Genomic DNA, 26,371 nt, shown 5'->3' with positions numbered 1-26,371 from the left:
GGGGGAACGACCTAAGACAGGCACGATCACTTTGGGAGGCCCCCCCAAAAGAAGGACTTGGGGGGCTGCAGCAAAAGGGGGTGATGGACCCTCGCTCCTCGGCTTTGACATAGCCTGAGTTCTCAGCGTCTGGAAGAAAATCTCCTTATCTCTTGGTTGCCTTAGTTCCCTTGCTCCACCTAAGCCTGAAACAATGACAGGGTGGTGCAGCTCGGTACTGAGAAGTGCGGATTCCCCAGGGTGATCAGGCCTAAGAAAGAATATGTAAATTACTGTGAAACCTTCTTTGTTTAGAATGCTCTCAGTTGAATGAGAAGGGTCTTAGGAGGAAGTTATTTTGTTCCTCAGTCTTACAGCTCTTTGACCCCCAACTCAATAAACCAGCAGAGTTCTTTGTTTTCTATGTTTCCTTACTTCCCCTAATGAGTACTGTACTTTACCTGAATTATTATGTAAAATGAGCCCAATAAAAGCAGGTATGGATGGAAAATCAGCGCGCTCCCTACTAGGGGGGGTGGCCATTTCGTCCCTACTTCCCCACAGAAACTAGTTTGTCTCTGTGCATGTGTTGTTTTCTCTCGTGTGTGTTTCGACAAGCCATCCACAGCGTTCCGTGGTCACCGCTGTCTGGTGACCCACGCGCAACACCCAACCCCTTCTTTCATCATTTATTTTAGAAAACTTGTCATTGCAATTTTTCCTCTGTCCCTTTGGAAGGTATGTAAATCTTTTTAAAAGCCAAAGTAGTTTCTTGCCATCTTTTCAACCCAGGAATATTGTTCTCAAGGAGCTGAGAGTCATGCCTCAGAAATGTAATCATCAAGGAAGATGATAACCCTGTTTCCCCTTGTCCAAGGGAGGGTGGAAGCCTAACTTCTGTGGGTACCTGGTTTCAAGCTGCAAACCTACTTCTGTCATAAAGATATAATAAGTTTAATTTTCCGATGAATAAAGGCAATTAGCTAACACAGATTGTCATTTCAACTACCAAGTTAATTTAGGATAAACTATGTATGCAAAAAGTACTGCAAGTCCTCTTTTTTTTACTTGTTTATTATCTTGATGACATGTATGTAATGGGTTTTATCTGCTTAGCTATATACAATGGTGAGATTTCTTTCTGTATCTGCAATATCTTTAACAGATTGCCTATGATTCATATCACATTCTGGTTTAATGCTGACTCAATAATAAAGTTTTTCTTTATCTTCTACTTTTGTGAAAAGATTTTTGGGGTTGGCAGGAGATGTTACTTTTAACTTTATTTCCTCAAACCTTACTAGGTATCATTGGATCATTTAAATTTGTAAATATATTATTTTATATATTATTATATTAAAACATTAACTTCTCAATAAAAAATTAAAAGGAAAATTAATAAAAGAGGAGATAAGGAGAGAAAATGTAGGAGGTGAATGGTAAGAAAGAAAAGAAGGGAGGAAGGAAGAAAAGAAAGAACAAGCTAATGGTAAAACTTAACAAAAATTCCACTTAGGGAAAAAGGACTTCAAAAAAAAACCCTAAGACTTTCCAACATGACTATAGGATGAGAGGCTTTAGGAATTTAACATACTTTTTACTAAGCAATTAAAGGGTAGAAAATTTAAGCCAATGTCCTACTCTCAGAAAAAAAAATGACTCAGCAATTGGCCTAGACTGAAGTCACAAGTTAAGCAGACTGAGGTCCTTAACTTTTATTGTGTCCTGGAATCCTCTGGCAATCTGGTGAAAACTAAAACCTGTCCTCAAAATAATTATTCTAATGCATAAAATAAAGGACACATTCAAAAGGAAACCAATTCCATTAACAGGTATAAAAATATTTTTAATTTGTCATATTTATACATGAAATAAGATCTAGGAGTGGACCTAATAGCATAATAGTAGCAGACATAAATGATACTTTGACCTGAAATGTGGTAATGAAAATGTGGTATGAAAATATCTGTAATTTCTACTGGTAACAAAATCTTAAGTATTGCCAACAATACTGTGGTTTTTTGCCTATATTAATAATTAAACAAAACGCTAAATTTTAGATTGAATTTTGAAAGAAAGATCTAATACTTTCCTACCAAAGTCCACAGATACCTGGATTCTATACATGGATCCCCATGAACTTCAGATTAAGAAGCCCATGGAAGTTGTGACTTTAGAACCCAAAGTGGCTCCTAGATAAGCTTAGAAATGTCCACCACAAAGGACAAGAAACTCCACTGCAGTACGTGAAACCCCTTTCTTGGTCTAAAGGAGCACCTACATCTCTAACTCTCCTTCCTACACTAATAAAAACATGATCTAGCACTCTTACAACGAAGATTTACAATGACTACAAGGACATTACATTAATACTGTAAAATACACTGTAGCTACTAATACTGTACAGTCAGGGGTATCCAACCTTTTGGCATCTCTGGGCCACACTGGAAGAAGAGTTGTCTTGGCCCAGACATTAAATACAGTGTGACATGTAATCACAAAAAAAATCTCATAATGTTTTAAGTAAATTTACGATTTTGTATTAGGTCACACTCATAGCCATCCTGGGCTGCATGCAGCCTGCAGGCCCAGGTTGGACAGCCCTGGTAGAGGAATGGTCTCAACATCTAGAGTATATAAGGACCACTTGGGAAGCGTGTTACTTGATTCAGGACCTCATTGTTAGACTCTATGAAGAGTAATATTCACTTTCACTAGCATCCAAAGTGATTCTAATTCAAGTGGTTAATCAACAAACACTCGAAATAGCACTAACAGAATTAAAGAGAGGCTTCAAGTTCAACAGAGAGAACTAAACTCTTGAGGAAATATAATTACTATAATTAACATCCTCAAAGGCATTTAAGTGTATACCTATAAAAAGAATCTCCACAGTCAAACTATGGTGTTCTTGGGAATTAAAAAATGCAGAAGCAAAAACTACACAACTGAAGACCTGAAGAGCAGAATGAACACACCTAACAACAAAATCAGTGACAAGAAAACAAAGACAAAGAATTTTCCCAGAAAGGAAATGGCCAGATTATGCAAAGTATAAGAAAAAAATTAAAAACCAGAAGACTCAACCAAACAGGCCAACATCTATCATAGTAGGAGTTTCAGAAGAGAAAAAAATAAAGGGGAAAAATGTGTTTTTTAAAAATATGTTTTAAAAAAGAGTCTAGAAAATATATAGCAAATCCATAATAGCAGTTATTTCTATCAATAAAAATGGAATTGAAATAGATTACAAGGACATTAATGTTTTCTTTACATATTTATGTAACTGTATGATTATTTTACAAGAATAGGTCTATGCATTCCTTATGAAATGATTAATTTAATCATAAATGAATAATATTAATACTAAAGCTACACCAGGAAAATGCTAATGGAAAGTCAGGATAATTAATACCAGACAAAACAAAATTCAGAGTAGACATCATTAAGCAGGATAAATCAGAACACTTTATAATAATAAAAGGTACAGTCCATCAGGAAGTCATAACAGTCAAGAACATTTCTTTTTGTAATTAATTAATTTATTTTCATTGTCCAAGTACAGTTTTCTGCCTTTTACTGCCATCACAGACAACCCCACCAGCCCTCCCCACCTCCCTCCCATTTCCACCCCCCTTGTTTTTGTCCATGTGTCCTTTATACTTGCTCCTGCAAACCCTTTCCCTTTTCCCTTGAAATTCCCTCCCCTCTCCCCTTTGGTCACTGTTATTTCTGAACCTAATAATGTTTCTAAGTGTATTTAACAAAATACCACTAGAAATACAAGGAGAAAAAGGAATGGGATTCTGTTGTAATATAGGAAACTTCAACTCTTTTGTTTCCAACAAGTGAGGTAGAAAACAATAGCAAGGATGTATATAACTTACTGATTAAAATTAAGAAGTTCAAGATAATAGATTTTTTAGAACTGCCTATTGAAAAATAAACATTTTTTTCAAATATATATGGAACTTAAAAATAAATGAAGTAAACCACAAAAAAAAACTTCTACAAGTTTCAAAGAAAATCCCTAACAAAATTATAAATTAAAACCTCCATTTTTTACCAAAATTCTGTACAACTAGATATTAATTTAAAAAGATGACAAAACAAACAAAAAGCACTTTTAAAACTTTTAAAACACACTCCCAAGACTCTTATTCAAAAAGAAAATAATAAATTAAAAGCAATGCCTATTTTGAAAAAAAAAAAAAAGCAAATAAAGGTACTGCCTGTGAAATTCAAAGGTGTTGAGAAGAAATAAAACAGCATAAATGAATTTATTTTAAAACAAGGAAGAAAAACAAAAGGATAAAAACTAAAAATAAACAAATAAATTTACTCAATATTATAAAAGAATGGCAAGATTAACCTCCAGAAATTAGAAAGGAGGAGTTAATAATGATAAAAGAAGAAATTAACTAAATTTAAAAATAAATAGTAATCTTAATGACCAAATATATCTACTTTGCATAATTTATTAAACTTTTCATTGCTGCTTTTGACCCATTTTCTGTGAAGAAAATGGATATCTGAAAGATATGTATTCTGTTACATGCAAAGTTCTACACATCAAATCAAGTGACAAATTGTGCACTGTGCATTTGGGGTGGTCAATAAATAATAATAAAGAAAACCAAAAATTGCTCTATGTAGAGGCCCTGTATAATATGCCTTAAACAAACTTTCCTAAGCAAGATTTCAACCAGTATGAAGTGTGAATTGTCCACTCCTATTACACAGTCTCTTCATCACCTCTATATTTAGTTTTCTTCTTCAATGCTTTTTCTTATTTGTATTTCCCACTAAGGCACTCTCTAATTAACTAAACTAACACTAAGTAGCACTAAATTCCACCCCAGAGTCCCAAGAAGTGTGAAAAATGTAAAAAGTGCCAACACAATTGTTCAAGCTCCTTGGGGACTAATGATCACCTGTCCTGTCAGCTCCCAGAGACAGGTGAATTAGAAGGCAGACCCTGGTCAGCAGCTGGAAAAGTTAGGACATTAAATGTGCAGCCTAACCCCTTCCAAGAAGAAACTGGGAGCTGGGCTATATTACCTGCTCATTTTGCACTGAGGTGGGGAAAGAGCCAAAGGAAGTACGTGTGTTCCTGTTTACAAATGCCTTTTTGTTGTCTATGGTCCCAAGGGACTAAGAAATACCAGGCCCCATTAGCTCCCCAAAATAGGCAAATTAGGAGATAGTTGCCCTGGTAGTGGTCATAAACTTGGGGCACTAGATCTACGGTCCAATCCTTTGCTCTTCAAGGAGAAGCTGGGAAGTGGAGGCTCCCTCTCAATTATACGGTGCTGTGTTATGGGTGAAGATTGTCGGGGAGAATGTGTTTCAGCTTTTCCTACCTGTTGTGATGTAGATGTGTTCTCAGTCACCCAATGTACAGGAGTCTTTGAATCCGTTTCTGGTTTTCTCTCAGTAGGAATTGATTCATGTTTATTTGTTTACTCAATGTATCCACATATGGAGAGTGTCTTGCCATCTAACTGAGAATAAATTATCCATGTCTTCTTCTAAAAATATTCTTCTGTCTCTAGTGTTCTTTAGGTTTCCTACAATATGTGTATGTGGATTTCCTCTTATATATCTTGCTTAGGAATTTAGGGGCTTGGTAGCTATGGAGCTTGGCATCTTCTATCAGTTCTAGAAAATTCTTAGTGTCTTTTTTATACTTCCTCTCTTCTGAATCTTAAATTAGAATATTTTAGAATTTGTGACACCATCTTACATGTATCTTAACTGCTTTTTAAACAATGTACTGTATTGTGTCTCTCTGTGGTACATTGTTAGAAACTTCTTCAAATACATCTTTCAGATCATTAATTCTGCTAATCTCCCATTCTACCTAATCACTGAATTTTTTATGATTACATTTTTCATTTTAGATAGTTCTCCCTAGTCAAATTTCATCAGTCTTTTGTTTCTTGATAATACTCCCCATACCCTAGTGAATAAAAGAAGGAATACTGTGTATTAAGCATACAGTTGTAATTTATATTCAATATCCATAGTGTTTGCCAATATGATTTGGCAGTTGGTTCTTTCTGCAGAGTCTCACTTGTGGTGGCTTGTTTATTTGTATGTCTTGTTAGAACTCATTTTCCTTGGAACTGCATGAGAATATTTTGTGAAATGGGTGTCAAGTACAGAGAAAATCTGATTTTACCATGACAGGGACTTAGAGGTATTGCCCACACAAGACAACTTTAAATTTTCAGCTGGGGTTTTAGAGGCTATATAGATAATATAAATTGTGACCCAATGTCCAGATAAGGGCAGATTTATTGTTAGAAAATTCCCAAGATATTTTATATTCTTTTTTTCTGAGCCACCCAGAGCCAAGGTTAAGCCAGCCAAGTCTTCATACTATCTCCTGCTGTAGGGGCTGGTGTTTGTCTTGTTCATCCAATGAGGTGATCAAATGTAAGGATTCTCAGCTTTATGAAAGCATCTCATGTGACTTTCCAGTTGGCAGTACATAGGCTTTGTCTTCTGTCCTTGCTTCATGGTCTTTCAAAATCCTAGCTACAGGCCATAATGAAAAAGAAATTCCCCCCATCTCCCAGCAAAATGCTGCTGGTGCTAGCTTGCTAGTCTGGATTTCAGCTCTCTTCATATCTGGCTGACCTCAGATTTTCCGAAATTACCTATTGGATTATATGTATTTAAAAATATTTTATCCATCATTTTTATTTTATTTTACTATATTTCTAGAAATCAAATCATTTTTTAAAAAAATCATGTTGAAGTACTCCTAGATATCAGTAAGTTCCATTCTTATTTAGCTCCTAAATGCTAATCCATTTGGAAGAGGTCTTGTTTCTCCTTCAGGTGAGGTAAAAACATAAAAATATAAGGACTATACTCTGAAAATTATTACTCTTAATAAATAAGAGTAATAGGCAGATAGGCAGCATATCTTGGCAGTTGCAGGGAACCTAAATAAGGCTAGATAGCTACTAAGAGAAAATATTTTTTTCTCTTTGTACTCCATTATCACAGAAAATAATCTCAGCAGTATATCATTTAGATATGTTTCTGGTGGTTTGCCTCACCATAAAGTCATGTCCCAGTTAAAAGTTCGATAAAGTAGAGTCACCTACCCCAAGTACATACACTACCAGTTGGAAAACTGGGGTAAGGGGAAAATGCTCTTTGCTCCAATATCACAAAATGACATGCAGCATTCCTCTATTCATTCTTTTCTTCCTTTGCTTACTCAGTGGTAGTCACCTAGCACTTACTAAGTATAAAAGCATTGTTCTAGGTTTTGGAGATACAATAAATAAAGAAATATAGGAATGATGATACATAAATGAATAAACAGAAAGGATGATAAAATAAATATGATAGATCTTTGAAAATGAGAAGATACTACAAAACTCCTTTGAAATTATCATCTTTATCACAAAATGATGTGGATAATTCCATGGACCAGATTACAACAGTTGCTTTTTCTCTCCATACAAGAGAAAGCATATCTTGATCCACTTGGGTTTTCAAAGCAATTTTCACTGGCAAAGTTTCTTGCTTAAAGACATCTTCAAAATTCTGTTACTCTACAGTTTAACACTTTTCAACTCTCATTCTGACACAGATCCAGGAGGAATGCCCTGTTATTCATATTAGCCTTTCCAATACATGTATTGATTTAGCCTGTAAAGTATTCTAATTCAACTTCTGTTTTCTCCACCAATAAATCTCAGGTTTCATATCCACAACCAGGCATGGACCAGAATGAAAGAGTAAACGAAACTTCTGCATGATAGCTGTTGAGTAAGCGGGCTGATACATTTCCACACCATTAACATTTAATGAGACTTACTCCCAACAGCGTATTTACTACAATTTATTTCAAAGTATTATATTTACAGAAGCAAGATAGAGCAAAGGTTATTTTGGATCCTTTACCAATACTGCTTCCTATAAATAAAGAAAAGTGCAACCATTTAATTTACAAAATAATTTTAAAAGGCTAAATGCTCATAAATTCTGCTTTATCTAGTTCAGATAGCTTCAGCAGCTATTTATAACTTGGATATAAAAATAGATATAAAATTCAAGCATTTGCACTAGCTGGGGCATCCCTAGTTTGACTGGGACTGAATTTTAAAGGTTGTTGAAACAGTATTAGGATTTCAGGGAAATACCTTTGGGACTCCTTCCTGCCTTGCTCTGAAGAAGGGAGTTAGCCACATGGCTTGAGAAAGGGATGACTCCAACTGTCACTACTCCTACGCCCGCTCCCACCAAAGCTGCATTTCTCTCACTGGCTCTCTCTCCTCCTCCTCTCTGACCATAGCCATTCCTTGTCTATAATAGACACTTTCAACTAAAGCAAGAAAACCGAAGTCCCAGAAGGAGAAACAATTTGGAAATCTGCCTTCTATAATCCTAGGAATATAGAATGTATAAACTGTACCCTATATGCAAGCATCCCATTCCCTGACACAATTCTGTGTAGCACTAGGAATAATGACATATAATCCTGTATGTCCAATCTAGAAAATTCCACCTCGCCTTATCAGCCACTCCCCAAATACAGATTATTTCTAATTAAATGACCCAGGTACAAAGCCCTGTTCACTAACAAGTTATTCTACTTTTTAGAATTGCTTACATTTATAATTTATCTGATGGTTCACAGAGGCTAAGAATTTCAGCATGAAGTGTGTTGGATTTTAATTAAGCACATTAAGTTCCATCTATGAGAATTCAATATAGTACAGAAGTTAGAAATATCTTCAAAAATCAGTGATGAGATTCACATCCTGGCTATTATCACTCACTAGACTTCTGACTTAAGCAAATTGCACAACTTATGTTGGTCTTGGTTTTATTTTCTGTGGAAAAATAAAAATGCTTATCTTAAAGGGACTCTAATAATTAAGTCATAAATTCACATTAAGTGTTTAGCTATCAAAAATGTTAATTTTTAATTCATAGGGGACCTGCCACTCTACTAGTACCACTGATATAAAATTAGTAAGAATCAGTCTTCCCCACAAGGAGTTTCCAATCTTGATAGAAGACAAAGCACACAGCTCATTGCACAGGGCAAATGAAAAGATGATGGGGTATTATTAAAGAGTAGCCACTGATCTTCTACGCTATTTAGACAAATAGTTCCAAAATTTTTCACATAGATGCCAATAATTAGGAATTTATTAAGTTTTCACATGGATGCCAATAATTAGAAATTAAATAATAGTGGATTAGAAATAAAGGGACTTTTTAAAAAACATGTAACAGAAAAACATACAAGAAAAACTATTCTAAAATTAAATAAAGTATCTAATATTTTACCATGAAACTAATAAAATTAAGAACATAGGAGTTATTTGTTATGTGTTTAGTTTATTTTTAAGTTATTAATTAATAAAACTTAATCATTCTAGTAGCATTGATTTCTTCATTATAGAAGACTCTGCCTTCAAATAGTCACTTCCATTCATAATAACAAGAGCTAAGATTTACTGAGCACTTATTAAGTACCAGGCACTGCTCTAAGCATTTTTAAATGTATTATTAATTCATTGATTCTAACAATATGATGATATATATTCTACTATTATCCCCATTTTATAGGAGAGAAAACTGAGAGTTAAATAAAATAAGTTTCCTAAGGCCACATGGGTAGTAAGAGTCACAGCTGAGACAAAAACCAGACATTTGGGCTCAGGACCCTTATTCTTAAGCACTATCCACTGTTGCCCCCATTAAGCAATTACATGTCTGACTTGGATAGTCAATGATCTTTGACATCATACTTGAATGTCTGGTAAATATCTCAAACTCAACATGTTGAAAATTGAGTTTCTTCTCAACCCCAGCTTCACCCACAGTAGTCCCCATGATAGCTAATAGAAACTTCATCCAACCAGTTGCCAAGCCAAAACAAAACAAAGCCTTGCAGTGATATGTGCTAGACACAGATGTATACTGCCCATTTCCCCTTCCAGGTGAGACTTGCCCAGCTGTGGGGAGTGAGGGCAGCAGACAGGCCCCCAGTTATCAGTTCTTTCAGGATCTGTTTCAGCTGCAGGGAGCTGCACCACACTGGGCAGGATGACCTGCTTCAGTGACTGAAAGAGGCATGGAGGCCTGGCTTTTCTGCCTGACAAGGTACACTCACTCAAGAACAACCTTCTCTCCAGAGCTCCCTGCTGATTGGTCCGGGCTTTGTGGGTGTAGCCCACAAGTAGATTTCTTCCTCTACTTAGTCCTGCTCCTCCTCTCTTCCTTTCACACAAATTACTGCCTAATAACACCTTGTTTCTCAAATTCCATCTAGTGGGTGCTGCTGGAGGACTCAGCCTGCAACACCAGCTAGGATTCCTCCCTTTTTCCCACGTGCCACATCCATTCTGTCAAATCTGGTTGACTCTCCTTACAAAATTCAGTCTTAATATTTACTAATGTCACCCTGGCCCAAACTAAGAAGTGAGGTGGAACGAGGCAGTGCATGTAAACAGGTATTACCACAATGGCCTCCTGCCCAAAGGCGCCTGGAGCGCTCAGCTGTCTAGAAATTATTTTTCAGTTTCTCCTTTCGTTTCCCTTTCATCTATGCTCCACACATTGTCGTTGTAGTATCAGCATGTCATTCCTCTTGTTGAAACCTTACAATGAATCTCATTTAACTTGAAGTAAAAGCCAAAGTCCTTAAAAGCCCATGGGGCCCTTTATAACCCAACTTTACTGGGCCTCAGACCTCAGGTTCTATTACGCATCCCCTCACGCTCCCCACCCATCACCCAGCTTCAGGGCTGTCACCTAAACACTGGGGCATGCCTTTGAGCCTTTGTTCTAGATCTCCTCTGCTGATCCTCTAACTTTCTCCAAGCCTTTGATAATATCTCACTTTCTCAATGTAACATTCTATACAGTTTACTTATCTATAATGTTTATTGTTTTTGTTTTTTTGTTTGCCTGTGTTCTCCTGTTAGAATGTGAGCTTCATGGAGGTAGTGATCTATTAGATCCCAAGCACAAAGAACAGTGACAATAATAAGCATTTGTGAAGTGAAAAAATTCTACATTTCATAAATTGATTTATATAAAATAAAGTCATCAGTACAACCTAATTAATAATCCCTAATTTAAGTTTGTTGATTTCCTTGGCAGAGATGTAAAGGAATCAGGGTTCTTCCTGCTTATCAATTCATTGGAAGATACAACACAATGATAAAGTCTAATTGGATGACTGGATCTTTATCTACTCATGTTCTAAACTCCAATGAATCTGAAGACCCACTTTTGTTTACTTTCGTATTGGGCTATCAAACCATGTTTTATCTTTCTTTAGACTTACCTCAAGCTCATCAAGGGCACTTCCCAGGGTTGCCGCCTGAGATTCCATTGGGGCCGTCACATTCTGGATGCCTTGGGAAGCATTTGAAATTACACTGAGGGCATTCTGAATTTCTTCACAAACTGTGTCCTTGCTGGCTTTGAGGGAAGCAACATCAGAATGTTCCAAACAAGCTGAACAAATTGAATGCAAGAGGGGGGAGTTCTCCTTCAATGAGGCCCGGGCCCCTGCAATTTCATCCCTCTGATTTGCAGATTTTAAGTCCTGAGGATGAAAATAAAAAAACAATTGCCTCATAATGAGTTGTGGAAGATTTATACAAACAAGCTCTATTTTTCTGTCAATATAAATGAAAAGATAATAGACACTAACAAGTCATCTATAAGTTAAAATCAAGGCCATCAATCATTTTTACACTGCTTCAGAATCTGTTAAAAGTTCTACAATAGGAAAGCTGAGCCAATTAGCAAACAAAGGTCACAATGGTGCCGATGGGTAATACCGAGCAGATCTTACATTTGTCACTCATATCCTTACAAATCAGAAAAATACTCTGGCATTCACTTTATTAAGTGTATTAAAAGAGAATTTGAATTATAAGAATACTGATTACCTATTTCCATAGATGCTGATGATGGCATTTAACCTTTTCATTAAAACTAAACTAATTCAGTTAAGATACTAGATTGAACCTCCCACCATTCTACTATTTTCCACTCTTTCACTTATTAACAACTTAATCCTACATCTTTCTTTCTCTGACACTTTTTCAACAAATAGTTATGGGGGACTTAGTGTGTGCTAGTCCTTGTGTAGGTACCAAGTGTAGAGCTGTAAATGATCCACAAGGATCTTATTCTCCTGAAGCTTATGTTCTTGTTTGAGGGGGAGGGGACCTAGTGACACACAATAAACTAAGTAAACAAAGATATAAGACAATTTCAGGTAATGATAAATGCTATGAAAAAAACCCACAAAAGTAAAATGTCATGAGAACTGATTTGAGAGGAGAAAGCTGCTTTGGTTTAGTGGTCAAAGAAGATGTTTTCACTGCAGTAACCATAAATGCAAAGCACTCCAAACAGTGGGAAGAGAGGGAAGAGAAGTCCTATGTGAGTGACAGCTAGTCAAAACTAACTCAGAGTACAGTAAAAGCCTCTGACAAGTACTACCTTAACTAAGTGATAAGGTTAATATCATTAGTGATGTCTCAGGGATATCATGTACCCTTTGGTACACTGTGGCAAGAAGAGAACTTCATCTCTCTCTAAATTCTCTTGTATTCTCTCTAAAAGTCCACAGTGCCAGTCTAACCATAAGAAAAACAATAAACAAAATCAGTTGGGAGAACAGCCAACATGATAGCTAGGCAGTGTTCCTCAAGACTACTAAGGTCATGAAAAACAAGGAGACTGATATTTAAACTCTGACAGGCCAGAGGGTATTGGGGAGACATGACAATCAAATGCAATGTGAAACCCCAAATTGGATCCTGAAAAACAAATCAGTTATTCATGGATAAAATGCTGAAGTCCAAATAAAGCCTGAGTTTAGTTAACAGTAATTCATCACTGTTTGTTTCTTCATTGTGGCAAATCAAAAATATTAACAATAAAGGAAACTGGGGGAAAAGTAGGCAGGAACTCCCTTTATTATATTTGTAACTTTTCTAGAAATCTAAAAACATTAATATAAATAAAATGTTTACTATAGTTAAAAGTAATCCAAGGGACCTGAACAATAGCTTATGCACTCCACATATACTATTTCATGTAATTCTTATTTAAAAACTCATGATAAATATTATTCCCTGTTTTAAAGATGAGAAAACTGAGGTTTAGAGAGTCTAAGTTCCTAAGCCAAGTGACAAAGCTAGATGGTGGCATTTCTTACATTGTAACCTAAGTCAGTGTGACTGCTAAGATGATCCCAATAGCTATGCTGCACTCCTTCCTGCACAGGAAGCGTTTCCCTCATTTGCTATACAATGACAAGGACTTGTACTTGTATAATGACATAGTTTATGCAGTGCTTCTAGATAGAGCTTCTTACTGATCACCACAACAACTTCTGAAGTTGTAAGGCTGGAATTATTAAGCTCCATTTTAACTAAATAAGTATATAGTATAAGAAGATTTATTTGGAGGCTGGTAAAAGCAAAGAGATCTAAACCTAAGTCTTTCGAATCACGTTTTTCCCAAGACTCTGCTACCAAGGATAATGTTGCCTGAGGTTAATAAATGGCTGTGCTACTGTATTTTTAGTTCTTTGTTTTCTGAAAGTAAAGGCTGTCAACTACTTTAAGCAGGCTTTGGGGGGATATCAGCTTATTTACAAGACGCAGGGAGGGCAGTCAGAGGTAGCTGTCAACCCATTGTTCATACTCACTAATTACCCAAGAATAGAAACTTTGTGGTTTTCTTGATTTGCTATGATTTCCCCCTTATATTTCTGGTCTGGGTTCTAGTTTCATCTTTGTCACTAGCACTATGAACTGGGTAAGTCTTCTACACTTTCTGTTTTTCCATCTATAAAAATAGGGATGATGATATTTTCCCAACACAAAATTGAGTAAGTAGCACATCAGGAAACAAATGTACTTGGAAAAGAATAGTGACTTATAAAAAGAGTACAGAATTATTTTATTCCTTACATTTATCACACTTGGTGTACAGTCTTTATCCTACTATGGTCTTACTGGTTTTTATATTCTCCATAATTTTATAGCACTACCTATGTTTACCTTAGTGTAACTCAAAGGATAAGTAATTTAATGTTTTGGAAAGATAAATAAATAATTTTGAAATGATGCCCAACACCTCAGAAGAAAACAATAAAGTATATAAATACTCAGAAAAAGCTGAAGAAAATTATTTGCATCAGTATATCAAAGCTTATTATGTAATTTCCCCTGAAGTGACATATACATATGTATACTTCTTTCATCTAGAATGTCAGGGTCAACAATTAGGTAGTTTCTGGAAGAAGGAAGTCTGTGAACATATATTATTAAGAAGGTTAAAGTTAAAAATGTTATTTCTTTTACTATGATGGTGACTATGTATATCTAATGGTAAATTATGGTGACTTTAATGTTGTAGGCATAGGGACTTTGGAATTTAAAAAATCAAATGTATTTTTGAGCCTAAGCTTTGTTATCTCTAACCAAAGCAATTACAGAATGTTTAATGAGCATTGATGCCAAATTGTAATCTGATAAAGCCTATGATAAAGGGCAGATTTAGTGAACACAATAAAAATGAGGTATTATGGCAGCTGGTGGGGAAAAAATGCAGCTCACAGAGCATTTAGGGAAGGGGATAAAGAAGGCAAGATCATTTCTCTTAAAGGATATCCCAGAGGATACATTTAATGTAACAAATAGGCACATAAACAAAAGGGGAACTAATGAATGCCAGCCTTCTAAACAGAAGGCTGTGATGGTGTTTTTTTAACTGGTGATACCATGGGCTCAAAGATTCCTATGTTGTCTATTTACCTTAAAATTCTAAACCAAATCAAAATAGGAATTAAATGACAGTGTTGATTAGGGCTTTCTTTGGATGGAGAAGTATAAAGAATTCAGCTCCTCAGGGACTGTTACTTCTTTAATATCTTTTTTAAATGCTCCAGAAGTAAAAGCTCACATGAGATTTCAAAGTTAAGGAGACATTAAATGCTTCTAGCTGATGAAGACATACACAGATGGGATTGAAAAGAAGAAGAGGAAGACCTTACGAGTCTGTGAAAGTGGGTAGAAAAATAACATATGAGTGTTAACTCTGGCAGGAGAACAAAATATATTTAAGGATTTTAAAGATCAAAAAATATATAAATGGAGGGCTCTAAGCTATCAGCTAATTAATTCAATAATGTATTAAAAATATTGTTTGGCTCCTGTTTGTACAATAGACAGTTTGCTATATATTAGGAATGCAAAGATAAAGAGTTTCTAGATCAGAAGGGGAAACAAATAAATTTATATGGGAGTTAAAATAGAGTAATTCAGAGCATAGAGGAAAGTCCCTCAGCTTGAGGAGATTAAAGGAAATTTTTCAGAGGATGTGAATTTTAAACTGTAAGTAGGAGTTTTCCCTGTAAGTAAAGCAGAACTAAAAAAAAAACAAGCAAAGAAAACAGCATGTGCAAAGACCCGAGGCATGAGAGCAAGGAGCTTGCTGGCCACTGCAGGTGGCAGGCACTACAGCAAGCACAAGCATACCCTGGAGATACTGCAGTTCAGCTCCAGACCACAGCAATAAAATGAATACCACAATAAACAGAGTCACAAGAATTTTTTGGTTTCCCAGAGCACATAAAAGTTATGGTTACAGTATTATAATTTATTAAGTATGCAATAGCATTATATCTAATAAAACAATGTATATACCTTAATTAAAACACTTTACTGCTAAAAAAAAAATGCTAACCACCATCCAAGCCTTTGCAAGTGATAATCTTTTTGCTAGTGGAGGGACTTGCCTTGATGCTGGTGGCTCCAACTACGTTTATGTAATATTCTAAATCCTCTGTTGTCATTTCAACAGTCTTCACAGCATCTTTACCAGGTGTATATTCCATCTCAAGAAATCAGTTTCTTTGCTCATCCATAAGAAGTAAGTAACTCCTCATCCCTTAAAGTTTTATCATGAGATTGTAGCAATTCAGTAATATCTTCGGGGTTCCTCTTTTAATTCTGGTTTTCTTACTATTCCTACCACACCTGCAGTTACTTCCTCCAATGAAGTCTTGAACCCCTCAAAGTTATCCATGAAGTTTAAACCAACTACTGTTCTTGATATTTTAACCACTGACCACAAATCACAAATATTCTTAATGGCATGTAGAGTGGCAAATCCTTTCCAGAAGGTTTTCAGTTTACTTTGCTCAGATCCATCAGAGGAATTACTGTCTATGTCAATTATAGCCTTCCAAAATGTTAGTTTAAGATAATGAGTCTTAAAAGTTAAAATTACTCCTCAGTCCACGGACTATAGAATGAATTTTATGTAAGCAGGTATGAAAAGATTAAACCTTCTTATACACATCCATTAGAGTTCTTGAGTAAGCAGGTGTGTTATGAATAAGCAGTAATATTTTGAATTTTTTTCTAATCAATAGAGCTCAACAGTAAGCATAAAATATTCAGGAAACCATATTTTAAGCACACCTGTCATTCAGGATTGTTTGTTTTCCATTTGTAAAGCACAAGTACAGCAGATTTAGCATGATTCTTAAGGGTCCTAAGATTTTGAAATGATAAATGATCATTTGCTTAGACTTAAAATCACCAGCTACATTAGCCCCAAAAAAGAGAGTCAGCCTGTCCTTTGAATATCTGAAGCCAGGCATTGCCTTCTCCTCTCTAGCAATGAAAATCCTAAGGCTCTTCTGTCTACATTGATAATCTGTTGTCAGTGTAGCCACCTTCACTAATTAATCTTACCTAGATTTTCTGGATAAGTTCTGCAGTTTCTACATCAGCACATGCTGCTTTATCTTGCACTTTTGTGTTAATGGAGTTGGCGTCTTTCCTTAAACCTCATGAGCCAGCCTCTACTAGCTTCATACTTTTTTTCTACAGCTTCTTTTCCTCTCTCAGCCTTCATAGAATTAAGAAGAGTTAGGGCCTTGCTCTGGATTAGACTTTGGCTTAAGGGAATGTGGCTGGTTTGTCCTTCTATCCAAACCACTAAAACTTTCTCCACATTGGCTGTTTCACTTTTTTATCATTTATATGTTCAATGGAGTAGCACTTTTAATTTTCTTCAGGAACTTTTCCTTCACATTCGCAACTTAACGGTTTGGTGCAAGAGGCCTAGTTTTTGGTGTAATCTCAGCTTTTGACATGCCTTCCTCACTAAGTTTAATCATTTCTAGCTTTTGATTTAAAGTGAAAGATGTGTGACTCTTTCTGTCATTTGAACACTTAGAGGCCACCACAGAGTCATTAACTGACCTAATTTCAATGTTGTTGTGTCTCAGGGAATAGAGAGGCCCAAGGAGAGGGAGCAAGACTGGGCATAGCCCGTTGGTGAAGCAGTTGGAACACATACATTATTTATTAGGTTTGTCAACATGTATGGGTGTTATTTGTGGTGCTTACAAATAATTACAATAGTAATATAAAAGATCACTGACCAGAGATCACAATAAGAAACATAGTAATGCGGACAAAGTTTGAGATAGCATGAGCAATATCAGAAAGTGACAGAGGCACAAAGTAAGCCAATGCTTTTGGAAAATGGCACTGATAGACTTGTTCAAAGCAGGGTTGCTACAAACCTTCAATATGTGAAGAATGCATTATCTGTAAAGCACAAAAGTGGCTCACAATAAAACGAAGGATACCTGTACAGGGGACTTAAGTAGTAATGGTAATGATCCAGCTAGAAAGGTAAGCAAGAGATACCTCACATGCCCTGCTAAAGAACTGTGAGAGCAATAAGCTTTGATGTGTATTTGCAAAGATCACCCCACTGATGACCTTTGGACAGATTAAAGAGAATAAAATTACAGTCAGGGAGACAAGGGAATATTCCACACAATAGACAATGGGTAGTACCTGAATGCTGAACACTATTCCCAGACTGTAGTACAATAAATCCAGGAGTATTTCAGATGTAAAAATAGTAAAATTAAGAGCTAGATTTCAGAGAAGGGTGTTTAGAAGCATCTAGAAAATTGTTTAAGCAATTATGTACATAGTAATGCATTCACCAATATGGGAAATGCAGAATAAATAATGTGTTTGGAAGAAAAAGAGGAACTACATTTTGTCATCTGCCAAATGTAAAATGCCAGTATAATGTTCAAATGAAAATACACTATACATGGATTTAGAATTTAGAGAGTCTGGGCTAGCAGTATAGATCTGTGATCCACCAACCCATAGTTATGGGGCAAATCCACGTGTGTAAAGTTACAGGGCCTTCATCCAGGGGAAATGTCACAATAAGGAGAAGAATTAGGGAATCAGCATAAATTGTTTCTTGAGGATGTAAACCTAATCATTTTGAGTGCTAGCCTAAAAGGCCAAATTTATATTGTAAATCACCAAGAAGAATATGGAAAATACTAAGTTCTCAAAAAAAAAACAAAAACAAACAAACAAGCAAGCAAAAAGCACATGTGAGCCCTAGAGTTTAAGACCTGAATTACTATGGATAATTATGGTCACCATGCTTTAAGAAAACAGAATTAGCCCTGCCTGGCGTAGCTCAGTGGATTGAGCTCAGGCTGCAAACCAAAGTGTCACAGGTTCAATTCCCAGTCAGGGTACATGTCTGGGTTGCAGGCCATGACCCCCAGCAACCGCACATTGATGTTTCTCTCTCTCTTTCTCCCTCCCTTCCCACTCCAAAAATAAATAAATGAAATCTTAAAAAAAAAAAGAAAACAGAATTAAATTTTCAAAGCAATTTGGAAAGATAGGACAACTTCTATATTAGGGAGTTAAAAATATGGTGTCTGTTCACCCTAAAAAAGGGAAATTCATATTAGAGGACACATGATAAAAAATCAGGAATGAATTTGACAAATTGTCAATGGACTTCTTTACTAAATCTAGAAACAGCAGATTGAGAAAGTAGCTTTTCAGACTTGAGTAAAATAAATTAAAATCATATTTGTTCATATTGCTATCTACCTGATTTCATTATAATTCCCTTAAAAGCAGGCACTATAGTTTAGTTACATTGTATACCACTATCTAGCATTATATGAAACATATTAAAAGCTTAAAAATTTTTAAAGATTTTATTTATATTCATTTTTAGAAAGAGGGGGAGGGAGGAAGAAAGAGAGAGAGAGAGAGAGAAACATCCTTGTGAGAGGGAAACATTGGTCAGTTGCCTCCCACACACACCCCAACTGGGGACACAGCCACAACCCAGGCATGTGCCCTGACTGGGAATTGGACCAGCAACTGCTCAGTTTGCAGAATGATGCCCGACCAACAGAGACACACTGGTCAGGACCAAAAGCTTAATATTTTTTTGAAAAAAACAAATAGATGAACGAATAAGAAATAAGAGAAAGTTAAGTTCAGAATAAGCAAGAAACTTGGATAGGATTACTCCAGGAGCCCAAACTTGCAGAAAACATATGTAATCTCTTTAGATTAGACAGAGTTGTGCCTAACAGTGCCACAGAAAGCTAAAGAGTGAAGTTAAACCATACCTATCTTTATATTATATGTGAAGCCATTAACACAACTACTTTGGAAAACTATTTGATAGTATATACTGACCCTGAACTTATATACACCCCATGAGCCCTTCTATCCTGGGAGAGGATCCACACATGTGGAAATGTGTCCATGTGTGCATTAAAAACAATATGCAAAAGTGTTGATAGAAGCCCTCTTCATAATAACACCAAACTGCAAACAACTCAAAGTAATCAGAATGAACAAAATAAAGCTACATGCAACAGCAGGAAATAAGGAATGAAAAACACAAGACACAAAAGAGTATCTATTGTTCCATCTGTATAAAGGTCAGACTCAAGCAAAACTAATCTATGGTTTTAAAAATCACAATAGTGGTTACTCTTTAGGAGTGATTAGAGACCAGAGAGGAACACAAGGAGTATTCTGGATTCTCACAATTTTCTGTTTCTTGCTCTGGGTGCTGGTTATATTAAACTGTATACTTACAAGCTGTGCATTTTTCCAAATATATCTTATACTTCAATAAAAATAAGTTTACATAAAATAAAAAAACAAAAATGGTATTAAATCCAAGCAAATATTCACAGCTTGTGACTTCTCCTTGTAAAGAACAATGGGATAAGTCAGCTAAGGACTTGCCCTTGTGTCATATTCCCCATGATATTCAGGGAAGGCTGAAAAAATGTCAGCAAGCGGTCCATTTGCAAGTGCCTTCTATCCACTTTGAGGGCTTCATTTAAAAAGGAAAATAAAAACATCTAAACATTTGTAAAATAAAAATAAAAAAAGAAAATTCCCTCAGCCTGGCCATCAGAAAGGGCAAAGCTAAAGGATTTTCATAGAAATTGATTCCCTGCACCCTTGAATGAACTCTCCTTTCATAGAATCAGAGAAAACCTCCTTACTGGGCCATTTCCCTGCCCAAGTGGGACAGTTCAACAGATACTCTGCTCCACAAAGAAGAACAACATGCAAATTATTGAGTCTCCCTTCTGGGTGTTTAAATGAGATTTCCAGAGCTCACAAAACCACTCTGGTAGGGGGAGGAAGGCAGCTGCTAAAGAGCAGTGTTGTTTTCTTAAGACTAAGAAGATGTGCAACAGAAAAGCCCATGGACTCTTTGCTATTTGGACTCCATCCTTAGTTGGCTTCTCTCCCCAGCCTTCTTCCTGCCAAGATGTTGCCTGCTAACTGCTTCATTGGTAACCGGGCAGCTTCATGTTTTATAGAAAAAAAAAATATATATATATATAGTGCAAACACCTGCTAATTGAATTCTTTTTCTCCAACATAAATTAGGAAGTAGAATTCTTAGCCTTAACTGAGCTGAGGGATATAAGATGGGGAAATAAGAGGAGACTGTAGAGATAAAAAGAAAGTTTTGAGAAAAAAATGAAGATTGGAAAAAACTACAAGAGTTTACAATCAAAATGTTATTAAGCAGCTCTATCCCTTCCCAGTGGAGTAGCTCAGCAAGGACTTCACTGCTTTCTCCCTTTATTTCCCATTTTCCATTTCATATTAATAGCACAAATTCAATATAGGAGAAAATACAAGAATTCTTCAAATTCAAATGGAAAACTAAAAAACTTATAATAATATTATTAAGATATCCCCAAAGTATGAATTCTGGGTCATTAATATATACCTTGGGTAACTGAAATACACCAAAGTTAATATTAATAACTCTAAGGAAAACTCCTAGGAAAATATTATTACTTAATTCCAATGCAGACCACCCTGTCAATCAAGAAATGTATATATAAACTGTAGAATTACACTATATTCATTTTCTATCCACATGAAGCAAATACAATATGTATTACATCAGCCTATTTTTTGCCTTGAATTTGTATCTAAAATGTATATTCTATCTGAAGTCCTCTATCATCTGACTAAAGTAAAAGTAATAAACAGAAAAATAACAAGCTATTTCAGCAAGATTCAGTCACTGTACTTCACACTTCTCTCCTGTCTATGTGTATACTTCATCACTCAATCTAACAAAATTCAAATATCCATAAATGAGAAAATTTTTTCTTTAAAGTATAGATTAATTAGCACCTATCTGTGTTAAATTGGATTTTAACACCTAGTCAAGAAAAGATCAATAAATATCATTATCATTACAATTTATTCCTTGTTAAGCTTTTGTGATTCACTTGTAAGAAACAGACCATGCCTTCTCAAACATTCTGGTGCACCTCAGAAAGCAAATAGCATCACTGAGCACAAATGGAAGCCGAACTCAGGGATGTTGATTCAACTTCCTAAATAATAATCTCTTAAGTTCATGTAGTGCTTTATCCTGTTTAATACATTACCAGTCATTTCTTCACAAAGAAATGCATGAGAAAATATGAAAAGTGATATTAACTCTAATTGTTGAAAGACCAAAAGGACATTTGTCCAAAGGCACACAAAATTAATAAAAAGTGGTAGAGTTAACTGTATTTAAGAAAACCAGCATTTACTGAAGAGCTATCATGCTCCCTACACTCAAACACTCTCTATTCACTTTCTCATTTAATGGCCCAGCTATGAATGGGATCTTGGGTTGGCTCCTGTCGTAACATTCTTTCTACACAACATTATTCTGTTGTTGTCAGTAGCTTCATAATCTGTTCCTGACATGTGTCAAAGGACTTCCCTACAACCCTGTGGTTCTGTGGTAATCCAACACAGAATAAAAATTTCAGGCGTATCTTTCTGATGAAGAATTGTCATGCATAATACAACTCAGATTAGAAACACAATCCTTGATTGCAGTTTCAGAACAAGACTAAGAAGAAAGCTCAGGTCAGAACTATAAAACTAGAAATCAAAGTGTAATCCATAAGGTCATTACTCAAAAATATGTCAGTTTGATGGAGAAAGAGTGAAATTACAAATATCATTTGGACTATTTCAATCTATTTTTTTGTATTTTACTTAATCAGTATTGTATTTTTTATTACCATTTAGTCCCCTTACATCTCCTCCCCCAAGCAATCACCACACTGTTGTCTATGTCCATGAGTCCTTTTTCCTTTTTAATCAACCCTTCCACTCCCTAATGTCTACACCCCCCTAGCTGTCATCCTGCTCTCTATGAGTCTGTCTCAATATTCCTTGTTAGTTCAGTTCACTAGATTCTACATACAAGTGAAATCATATGGTACTTGTCTTTCTCTGACTGCCTTATTTCACTTAGCATAATATTCTCTAGGTCCATCCATACTGTCACAAAGGGTAAAATTTTCTTCTTTTTTATAGCCAAGTAGTATTCCATTGTCTAAATGCCCCATAGTTGTTTTGCCCACTCATCTATTGACGGACACTTGAGCTACTTCCATATCTTGGCGATTGTAAATAACACTGCAATGAACATAAGGATGCTTATAATTTTTTGAATTAGTGTTTTGGGTTCTTTCAGATATATTCCCAGAAGCAGGATCACTGGGTCAAAAGGCAGATCCATTTTTAATTTTTGAAAGTATTTCCATACTGCTTTCCTCAGTGGTTGTACCAATATGCATTCCACCAACACAGCAAAAGGGTTCCCCTTTCTCCACATCTTTGCCAGCACTCATTTTTTATTGATTTATTGATGATATCCATTCTGACAGGTATAAGATGGTATCTCATTGTAGTTTTATTTGCATTTCTCTGGTGATTAGTGATGTTGAGCATCTTTTCATATATCTATGGACCCTCTGTATGTCCTTCTTGGAGAAGTGTCTATTCAGATCCTTTGCCCATTTTTTAATTGGGTCATTTATTTGTTTGTATTGAGTTTTATAACTACTTTACAAATTTTGGATATTAACCACTTATCAGATGTATCAATTCCTTTCTGATAAAGGAAACATTCTAAATTTGATACCTGAGTGATGATAGTTGATTGTACTTGGCTTTTTAGTCTAATTCTGCAAGCTTGAAACACCTGGTATAAGGTGAAACTTTAAAACTAAAGCTATAAACTAAGATATTTATCCTAATCAGGAAGCATGAAAATGCCAGATGTAAGTCAATAGGGAATGGTGGGGCCCTCATACACTATAGAGTGTCTCCTCCACTTAAATACATTCAAGTGTAAATTGGAAAGAAGAAAGAAAGAAAGAAAGAAAGAAAGAAAGAAAGAAAGAAAGAAAGGAAGGAAGGAAGGAAGGAAGGAAGGAAGGAAGGAAGGAAGGAAGGAAGGAAGGAAGGAAGGAAGGAAGGAAGGAAGGAAGAAAGAAAGAAAGAAAGAAAGAAAGAAAGAAAGAAAGAAAGAAAGAAAGAAAGAAAGAAAGAAAGAAAGAAAGAGAAAGGGAGGAAGGAAAAAAGAAGGGAGAGAGATGAAAAGACTCCCTAACCTCAGCTCTAAACTATTAGCACAGATGTTTCTGTGAGACTTATGAATGCAGTCTCCTTGCTTTATATGCATATCATATATGTATCTGACTTTGGAAGAGATTGGAAAGATAGATAATGCATGTCCCTGGGCCTGAGGAGACTACAATATTCAAAGAGGGGAGAGATAAATGCTGAGCAACTCTAAGACAGGGAAGCTGACTCATAAGAGAAATAGCATGAGCTTTGGGGTTAGAATCCCAAAACAAAAACCCTCTGATAGGAGAAGACTTTGAGTAAAATAATTAACCTTACTTCAGCTACAAAATGAAGATAGTAATACCTAACTTACTGAGTATTAACGATGTCAAATGATTTAACATGAAACATTTTCCAGTATTTCTTACTTGATTTCTCTTTATAGAGAAAACTATTGGCCAATTAAAATTTTCCCCCTGTCTTTTTACAGGACACTGAATACTAAGTTTAAACTGTCCAGTATTTAACTCTCTTCTGAGCTCCAGATGCCTAATTCACAAGGTGTCTCAAACATGTCCAAAACTGAACTCTCTGCTTTTCTTACACACACCCCCAAATATGTTTCTCCTCCAACATTCTCAGGCCCCAATATTCAGCTGACAACAAAATTCCTGAGAAATATCCTAACTCCTCTGTTTCCTCATTCCCACCATTAAGTAAGATCTGGTATTGGACTCATTATATACTGGGCTGGCTACAAAGTTTGTTGTTTCCTCTGTGTGATGGCTCTAGTAGCACTTAGTTGTCTTTAACTTCATTCAAACCATTTTATTAGATAGTATTGTGACACCCGTCATATGAGCCTGCATTAAAAAAACTTTTCAAAATTGGTAAATTTTTGCAGACATTTTAATACTGAAGACGGAAGAAGAAAAGTAACATTTTGGCATATTATGCTTTATTATTTCAAGAAAGATAAAAACAGAACTGAAATGCAAAAAAAAAAGAGATTTGTGCAGTGTATGGAGAAAGTGCTGTTACTGATTAAATATGTCAAAAATGGTCTGTGAGGTTGCTTGGGACTACTGACATTTTGCCCATGTGATTCTTTGCTATGGAGCTGTCTCATGCATTGGAAGATATTTAGCAGCACCCCTGGCCTCTACCCACTGGAAGCCAATAGCAGGAGTTAGCCGACATACTCAAAATTTCCAAATCAGTAAAGTTTTTGGTGAAAATGAAAAATGTGTCTTTAATTTCATGGAAAAAAACTAAGCAGACATTTTGCCCAACCCAGTATTTCCCCAATATGTAACCTTGTTCTTGTCCTCACCACGAGTACTAGTCTAGAGGAGAAATTAGTAGGAATAAAACTAAGGAAATGTTTGTGAATACAGGTGGAGAGAGCAAATTAGAGAAATATTTAACAAGAGACTGAACTTGACTAATATGATTTTTCTCTACCATCAGAGGAGTGTCTCCAAAATTCACATGACTGTCACTCCCCAATTTAAAATTTTCAAGTGTCGTTAATCCACATATAACAAAGCTTATATTGTTTATTATGCACCACTGTGGTCTGACACCAGCTTTTCTCTCCAGCCTCGCTTCCTACCAGTCCTCTCACGTGAACCCTGTTCTCCTGTCACACAGAATCACATGAGGTTGTACAGGAGCCTATGCACAAGCTGTGTTCCAGCCTCCCCTCACATATGCTGGTAACTATCTATTCATCCTTCAGGACATCTTGGATTCTCATGTTCTGTTACCTACAGATGCATACATGTGCTCCAATCATGCTAGCACAACACTAATATAGTACATATTAAACCATTAGCCTTGACTACAGTTATTCATGGACACATCTGTATATCTCACTGAAATTATGAGTTTTGACTGGGACCAAACTGATGTCTTAATTCTTTCATCCCCTGGGACTTGTACAGGAGCTGCCACAGAGTGACTGAAATGAATTAATAACACCAGAAAACGTTGAGGGGCACTGCCATAAAATAACTTACTTTTCCATAAGATAAAAATTCTAACTTTTGAAAAGGAAAAACAATGGCAAAAAAATTATATATGTTCAGTCTAGAATGGAGATGTTCTTCTTTAATTGTGTTCCCATTTAGGCTAACTAGAATTGCCTATGAACTATTCTTTAGTTTTCTGGCCTAGGCCTCTTCTAAAAATCTAGTGATGACAGTTTTTAGTACTTATATGCAAGTGTGTCATTCAATGCTTATTGCTATATAAGAAGGTTGTTCTAGAAAATATCTTATTTCTAAATATATTCCCTAGCAAAAAGCAAGACCTTGAACAGAAGGCAGGTAAAGATGTCCCATATTCAATATGCTTTCCAGAAAATTAGGTTTGTACATTAATCAATAATTAGATCCGTCTGATTGGAGAAAAGAGAGATAACTTAGGTTAATAATCTTGTTAAGTTTTGAGAATTCTGCAATATTAACAAGTATTTATACAGTGGAATTGAACCAAAAGCTGTGAGAAAATACAAACACAAAGAAAATAATCACCCAATTTGATGTCCTCTGCTCTCTGGAAATTAAGTAATAATGTGTTAAAATAAACAA

At 35.7% G+C, this 26,371-nt stretch overlaps 1 protein-coding gene across 2 annotated transcripts in view; it reads right to left on the bottom strand.

Moving 5' to 3' along the window:
* Positions 1-26,371, bottom strand: part of CTNNA3 (catenin alpha 3) — a 1,495,188-nt gene that overhangs the window by 1,121,990 nt on the left and 346,827 nt on the right. For both annotated transcript variants that reach the window (XM_045841855.1, XM_045841856.1), the window contains exon 6: positions 11,312-11,575. In XM_045841855.1, the coding sequence (XP_045697811.1) occupies positions 11,312-11,575 (264 nt within the window). The remainder of the gene's footprint in view (positions 1-11,311; positions 11,576-26,371) is intronic.

This window comes from Phyllostomus hastatus, unplaced genomic scaffold, assembly GCF_019186645.2.
Source record: "Phyllostomus hastatus isolate PE091 unplaced genomic scaffold, TTU_PhHast_1.1 phas_contig_38, whole genome shotgun sequence".
Taxonomy (NCBI): Eukaryota; Metazoa; Chordata; class Mammalia; order Chiroptera; family Phyllostomidae; genus Phyllostomus; species Phyllostomus hastatus.
The sequence above is the reverse complement of the archived record's forward strand: the minus strand, read 5'-3'. Positions and strand labels throughout refer to the sequence as shown.